At 33.6% G+C, this 8011-nt stretch overlaps 1 protein-coding gene across 1 annotated transcript; it reads right to left on the reverse strand.

The window, feature by feature from the left end:
- Positions 1-1730: 1730 nt before the first annotated feature.
- LOC133699816 (putative methylesterase 11, chloroplastic) lies at positions 1731-6525 on the reverse strand. Its single transcript, XM_062123289.1, has 5 exons — positions 5881-6525; positions 4613-4849; positions 3796-3939; positions 3222-3353; positions 1731-2521 (listed from the first exon to the last, which is right to left on the reverse strand). Exons 1-5 carry the CDS (start codon positions 6244-6246, stop codon positions 2243-2245), a joined length of 1158 nt encoding a protein of 385 aa, XP_061979273.1. The 5' UTR covers positions 6247-6525; the 3' UTR covers positions 1731-2242.
- Positions 6526-8011: the final 1486 nt, after the last annotated feature.

Below are 8011 nucleotides of genomic sequence, written 5' to 3' on the forward strand. Positions count from 1 at the left end.
TATTTTCACTCTTTAAACTCACGACCCCATGTAGTTTATTTTTTTCTCTGAACTTTGCTCTTTTTTTTTCAGCTTCAATTGGTATTGTTTAAGCCTTTGAAACTCTATTTTTGCCAACCTTTTCCTCTAATAACATTGAATAAACATAGTAGCCGATAATGATTTTAGATAAGCATGCCTTACTAACCACTTTTGTATATATTTTTGCATGATAACCACGACCTCATATTGTTGTATTACCATTTCAGCTTCATTTTTCTTTTTCAATTTCAGCCTTTATAAACCTATCCATGTGAGAATGATGCAAATGTGTATGTCCTTTTATCATTCTCAAGAGAATATCTATTTTTAAATTCGTAATGCTTGTCCTTCTTATTAAATTATCAAGGTCTCCCTAGCAATAAATGACTAGCATGTATAAGAATAACATTACACAAAACCTTATCCTTATACTTTTCAATTGAAAAAGAAATCAAAACCTGTTTAGTCAAAATAACTTTACCATATTCATTTAACCATAAAAACTTATAAGGTCTATCATGTTTAACAATGTTCAAATTCAATTTCTTAACAAGTATAATACTAGCGATGTTAGCACAATCATATTATACACCTTGAAAATAACTTTTCTTTATCTTTAACCTTTGAAGCTTGAAATTTTAATTTTTCTTTCCTCCCAGCATCAAGAACTCTTTGGATTCATCTCTTTTGCAATTTAACATCTCTTTTATCTCTATAATTAGGAACATCATGTAAATTAGTAATTGAAGTCTCTTATTTATCCATTTTATTCAAGACCTCCTCAAAGTTATTACCAAAGTAATTAAAAAGATTTCAATTTTTTTTATTAAATTCAACCGGATCTATACTAAAATTATAAATTTAATGTATTAACCCAAGTTAACTCAAGTTGATCCAAAACATCACCGTCTTAGTATATAAAAAGAAAGGGTTAAAGTGACATTGGCTTCAATGGGATTTTATGGTTTTTAGATTAGTACTCTTACAAAATAATTATAATAATTTCCATATAATAAAAAAAATTTAAATAATTTCTCATGACATAATATAAATATTTTAATCTACATCTATACATTTTTTTCAATTTCCTGACATAGCCTTCAATTAGCCTTAACTATTCTTTTTAACATTTACGAACATATCAGATTTTCTTCCTTGTTGCTAAAAAAACATGTTGTCAATGATTGTACATATTTTTTTTTACATTAAAAAGATTTTTTATGCAGACCATTTAGCTAGGGACCTCTATTTATTGTTCTAAACATTGCAAGCTTAATAATAATACATATCAAGAATACAATAGAATTTTCCATGATTTATTTTATCTTAACTCTCATCAACCAAACATAATAAAAATGCTTTCACCATATCTCAACACTACTACCAAACACAACTTTATATCTCCCTCTTCCCTTCTATTTCAGCTATCTCCATCTCTTTTGATTCCAAGAAAGCAAATAAACAAGCTACTTTAACTAGCTAACTAGCCATCTAGTGAGTTCATGAACAAAAATTAATAATATGCTTCTTATCTCGGGCTTTCAACGGGTTACAGGAGCATTTTAGCAAGTCTAATGACAGAAGAGAGCACAATACATTTTCTGTTCCAAAAAGAAAAGGTGAACCATTACACTAGCATCCACCAACAAAAGACTGACACAAACGTTAAGTGTAACGAGTCTTTAAACCATAAGATTCACTCGAAGACATGATAAAAGCATGATGGCATACATAGCACAATAAGCCCAAAGAAGGACCGGACTTCAATTCATCGTATTCAGTTAAGAATAGCAAAAACTAACGTTAAAAGGAAAACAATCTCAGTTACAGCTTTTGTTTTCTTTTCCAATTCTGTAACTTCAAAATTTCACTAACATAAATATCAACATTCTTTTATTGGGAGGGGGGGAAATATAAAATCGGATAAGAAAAACATAAAGAACACGAGGAAATGTGCGCGCGCATGCTGCACGAGTGAGAGAGACTGAGGATATGAACATATGCATTATGCTGCTCTGACACTAGATTCTAGAAAAAATTTGTGGGAATTACGCATTGATGACAATATCTAATGCTATGTGCATGTACATAGCTACCCAGAATCCTTTCTTTAATGAGTGGCAGAGAAGATCGACGAGAATAGCAATCCCGTACCATCTGAATGAAGCTCTATGGAAGAGAACTTTGAGAGTGTTATATAATACCCAAAAACTTTGAAGTTTCAAGTTGAAGGGATCTTCAATATCTCTACCAATAACTTGTGTAGGGCTTGAGGCTTTGAGAAAAAGGGTGAGTGATCAGCACCTTTTAAACGAAATACTTTTTCTGGGGGGCTAGAGTTTATCATGCCTTCTTGTAATGTAATAGGTATGGCATTATCTTCGGAAGTTTCTATATAAAACCTCCTCACAGTTCCATACTTGAAGTCAGAAAGATTAAGCTTCTCCAAAACCGGCGCAAAGGGAATTGGCCTCATTGAAACAGATGCCAACGCAACATCCTGAACCAGGAGATACAAAAAACAAATAGCAGCAGTGAGCAGAAAGTGATTCCACACATGCACATGCAGATGCTGTGTAAAGGTTTGAAGAAAAGAGTTTCTCCAAATTTAAATTTTATACCAAAACAATCACTCCAATGAGACTTTTTAGGATTTCTGAAAAGCAGTGTGCTTGCCACAAAATTGCTAGCCATGGCCCAGCCAAAAGCACAGTAAACATTTCTCATCAATGGGGTCCCACAACACTGATTGCCAAACCAAAATTACCAAAGTGGGCATGAAGCAATTACAGTAGAATCTAGTGCAACTGTGCAAGTGCTTGAAATCCACCTTTATTAGTTTCATCATTTTTAGTACCCAAGTAACCCAAGCAAACATGAAGTTTAAGCTTGCATTTGATCCTATATCCAAGTTCCAGATACAGATACAAACTCATGAAGTGCCAAGTTAAGACTAAACAAGATGGTAAAGGAGAGCATCCAAAGATGATAGTATTTGATAGTAGAAACTTCTAGCCAATTCCTTTCGCTTTGATGAGCAACCATTGTATTCCTAGATGACAATGTGTGTAGCAATTCAAATAAACCAAACCAAGATGAAGTCCATCATAAGAAGAAACTATGTGATTCTTATTGAACAAGCATGACAACATAGAATGGGGTTTAGTCAGCAATTTAATATGTTACAAGCGCAAGCATACCTTGCCAGGACTTTGATTGAACAACAAATCTCTCAATAGTGACTTGTCCAGATTAATAGCAGTTGGAGGATGATTATTCCCATTTGCATACACAAATATTTGTGCCTGTTGCATTAAATCACTTGAACCAGCCTGCAATAAATTTTCTAATTTAGTAAGAAATATGAACCAAACTCTAGTTATAACATGAATGAAATAATTTCTGGAAAACTGAGATTGTCAGTTACACCTAGTAAAATGCCTTTAATATTTATCAAAAAGAAAAAATTGCCTTCAGTAATGGACTTACAAACCAAGCAATGTCACTAACACTCTGTCCAAAGATTGATTGACAAAAAGGTTCATAATGCAAATGGATCTTATTGTGACACCAAAACAGGGAGGAAAAAAGAAAAAAGAAAATTGGTATTGAATGCAGCTTGAAGCACTTCTTTGAATGAGCTGGGTGCCCAAGTGAAGAAATAAAAAACAAAGTTCGGAACAGACGATGTGAGAAGCACAAGTACTTGAACATATCACATGTAGAAGGATTCCTAAACTTTTTTATTGTGTAATGCACTTTTAACGGACAAACCTTCTGGGAGAACATATCAAGAGTACTTTGTCCATTAGTCAACATTGCTGCAGCAACATAAATGGCCTTTGAAACTTTATGAGGAAACAACTCCATTGCATATGATATACAAGCACCCCCAAAGTCATGCCCCACCAATATTGTCTGCAAAATTCAATTTAATAGTTTTAAATCTCAAGAAAAATTCTGCTTGCTTAAACGTATTTCATACACAAACAAGAAATAGCTTAACCCTGGAGTCTTGAGAAGGAAAGGGGCATTTAATTATCCACGCTAAAAGCAACAATGAGTCCAAAGCAATCTTTGCCTTCTTTTTTATTTAAAGAATGAAAGTGTTTCCTGAGTTGATCATACCCATTCCATTTTTGTAAACAATAAATGCCAGATCCATGTGTATTCCAAAAGAAACCACTAATACCAATAATGCTATGTTTTCTTTAATGCTAATTCAATAGCAAGTAAAAGCTGCTTGAAGATGAATGAAACTGGATTATTCTGCTCCCTTAAAACTAAGACATGTGGCACCTGAGGTTCCGGAGGAAAGCAAAATTCTATACTGATGTAAGTGGTGGATACATAACTAGTCGTTCAGCAACAAAAGGTCAAATTTCACAGGCAAGTGAAGAATGCCCCCAGCTTATAAAACCTAATTGACCAGTCTCAGAAAAAAAAAAAAAAAAGGTACAGCACATGGTATTGCTGGTTGGATTTATATTCTTCCAGTAATTTTAACTGTAAATTTCTCAAGCTCAGCCATAACATAAAGAGTTGCACATAATAAACAAAACAGATAAGTGATAAAGAACCAGGAAAGAACCTTCTCCCCATCAGCAAGTTTGTCAAGAAAATCAGTAAGTGGCTTCACATATTGAGAAAGGCTGGTGACGCCATTTGTATCGAAAGAATGAATCCCAGAGCCAGCTAAGTCTATGGCAGTAACTTTGAAACCACCCTCTTCCAGAAGTGCTATAGTTTTGTACCAGCACCAGGCACCAAAGCCGCCTCCATGGACAAGAACAAAGTGGTTGGTATCAAGATCATCAAGCTTAATATCCTGTTCAAAAGAGAAATAGTTAGGAAAAGAAAATAAATGATTAAAGCGATTTAAAGGGGATGGAGAAAACAGTTCATATTCTGTTCCAATACATACTCTCGTCAACATTTACTAGATCAGATTCTATTGTTGTAGTTTAAAGGGAACATAATAAGTTAAGTCATTCTGAATCTTCCTCATTGTTTTACCAATTGGTACGCATCCTCATTCACCATACTTCAGTGAATATAAGAATAATACTAGCTGTTCCTACAGAACAGACCAGATATGCATCTTACTGATAAATTGCGTTAATTATAGCAAAAAAAAAAATTATATGCAAAGTACTGTTAACGGAGATAACCCAAGATCAATCAATTCATATCAATCTGGACAGGCTTAAAATCCATCAATTAAAGGGGTCCAAATGGAATATGAGATAACAACTTCAGAGTCCATCGTCGGTAATAACAGTAAAGGAAAGGGTAGCTTGCAATAAGTGAATGTCTCATCCAACTACCACCCTTTGACATTAATTCGTTAACAGTGTGAAATGGCCAGCGATAAATGAAAATGAACATAGAAATATACTCTTTACTAAATCTCGCTTCCATGATGAAAGTTTAAAGATTTCATGGCATTTAAGAGTAAAATCAAACGACAGGACAGCAACAGCTTAAGCTTTGGCATCTAAAATTAGTAAATTTACCATCTCCAATCATTCCCAACACAAAAGTCAAATAATTATAACACAACAAACCACACAATTGATCAACTCATTAGCCAAATTAACCTAAAAAAATTACACAAACATGTAGCTAGACATTACAACATTAAAATTAAAACATGATTAGCAACTTCCCACTTAACAAACCACACATGAAAAAAATCATTAAGCACCAGACAACCTCGTATATATCATAAAAAAAACCATAGCTCCCAGAATCCAGAAAACTCCCACACACACGAGATTCTCAGTTCCCATAACTGACAATGTAGTCCAACAAAACCACACAATTCACGAAAACCGATTAAAGGACAATAAAACAAACCCGGTTAACAAGCTGATGAGGCTGCAATAACGGGTCAGTAAGTGACCGGGCTCTAGAACTAGAGCTCCGAGGCAACTGGGTCTTTTTTGACCCCGAACCATTTGGGTATCTTAACGAAATGGAGCGATCAAAGGGAAATGACCCGGAATCGGAACCGTTTTGTTGCTGGTGCTGCCGAAACAGAATTGCTGCAGCTAAAGCCTGTTCGTGAATCAATGCATCATGGGTGTCTTTTCGAGTTGATCGGACCCGGGTCCACCTGTTGCTTGAATTGGGTGCTGTTTGCGAGTTACCCTGTAAACGTTTGGTGGGTTTCTTGGTTTTTACAGGAGTTTTGGGTGAGAAACAAGTGCATAGGTTGCCCATTACACGTTCATGTAGTTAAGGGAAAGAAAGAAACTTGTCAGTTATGCGAATGTAAAGAAGTTTGTGTGCATGTTTTGATGCTTAAGCAGAGAGAAAGAGTCGTGCTGGTGGTGGTGGTGGTGGTGGTGGTGGCGGTGGCGGTGGAAAAAAGGGGAGAGTTTTAGGGGAGGTTTTATAGGGTGTTTGCAGTTGGTGACAAAATTGTGTTCTTGTAGACTTGAAGCCGTAGACTTGAAGCCGTCGCCTGACTTTTCTATGCACCTCTTTCTATGTTTCTATGTGCGTGTGCTTGTGCCTTTTTATTGTTACGTCAAGATAGTTTTTTTTCTTTGTAATTATAAACTATTAAATATCTTATTTATTGTATTATAGTGACTTGTCTTATTAATTAGTCATTTAATTAGTTATCTCATAATTAATTATACCAGTTATTAATATTATACAAGTATAATTTAAAAAAATTATATTATTATTTAAAAATAATAAATATTCTTCACTTTATAAGAAATAAGTGAGATTTATTAAATAAATAGTAAAAATTATCCTATCTCTTTTTAACTTAGTTAATTGTTTTGTAATTATAATAGTTATGTACAATCAAGTACAATTTTAATAAAAAAAATCTTATTATTACCTTAGAAAAAAAGAAAAATATTATTTAAGTTGTAAGAAAATTATAAATGATTAACAACTAATAAGTATTTATACTTATTATATCATATCATGAACACCGTTTGATTTATAAAATTAAAGTTATTATAATTATAATTTTTTGAATTAATTATAAGAAGTCATGTGTATTATGTTGCTAAGTGTTTATCTTTTGGAATGGTATGTATTTTTTTTATATTTAAAATCAAGCTATTTTTGGATTGTTTTTCTAACTTAGAACTAAAATAATGTGGCTTTATATATATATATATATATATATATATATATATATATAGCTTGGTTGGGGTCGGGCCCAATCGAGGGTCACAAGCCTAGTTAGGCTGAGGTCCAATTAAAACACAGGGTTTGATCTAAGCTTAACCTGTCATCTTTTCTCTTTCTTTTCTCACTCTCCTTTTGTTTTATCACTCATTCTTTATTTTTTTAGGCACGTCAAGCTATACATGCTATAACTTCATTTACACTTCAGCTATAATTGTCACATGTTATAAATGACAAGGGCAAGTTATCATCTGATAGGCTAAGTTATGCAATAGAACTCTCACCTTACCATGTAAGTATCTTTAGAATATTATTTTTTTTTTCTAAAATAAGCTATATATTCCCTGTTTTAGGGAGAAGATAAGGGTTTTTTTTTTCATCTTAAGACAGAAAAAAATATCTAACTCTCTCTCCCATTTTTCTTAAATAATATCCACCTGGAAAACTCTAAACTGACTTTAGCATCGGAGGGTTCTTTTGCACGTAACACCCACCAACCAACTTGTTAATATCTGCAAAGAAAGTCTAGATTTAATGAAGTTTTTTTTAGCTTCATCAATGGCGTCGTCTATGGAAAACTGAATAGAAGCCTTGCTTGTTTCCTTTTTATTACTCCTTTTCATCTTCAACATAAAGCTTTCATGGCAGATAACACTAAAACACCTAAAGGATGAGTTATCGACCTCCCAACATCCTTGTCAGCTCTTGTAGACCTTCAACAACTAGCGTGATAGATAAAAACTCTTACTAAAACCGTGTTAGCTACACAACAATAGCTTAGGGCTCCCTCTGCTTATCCTTAGAGTATATAAGTCATTGTACTACCAATTTC

This window comes from Populus nigra, chromosome 7 (assembly GCF_951802175.1).
Source record: "Populus nigra chromosome 7, ddPopNigr1.1, whole genome shotgun sequence".
Lineage (NCBI taxonomy): Eukaryota > Viridiplantae > Streptophyta > Magnoliopsida > Malpighiales > Salicaceae > Populus > Populus nigra.

What these genes read in the sequence shown, in the direction of transcription:
- LOC133699816 (XM_062123289.1), bottom strand. Translation starts at nt 6,246, where the DNA reads ATGGGCAACCTATGCACTTGTTTCTCACCCAAAACTCCTGTAAAAACC. An exon ending in CTCATCAGCTTGTTAACCGG is followed by an intron (nt 4,850 to 5,880) that starts GTTTGTTTTATT and finishes TCTTTTGAACAG; the next exon opens with GATATTAAGCTTGATGATCT. An exon ending in TCAATCAAAGTCCTGGCAAG is followed by an intron (nt 2,522 to 3,221) that starts GTATGCTTGCGC and finishes CTCCTGGTTCAG; the next exon opens with GATGTTGCGTTGGCATCTGT.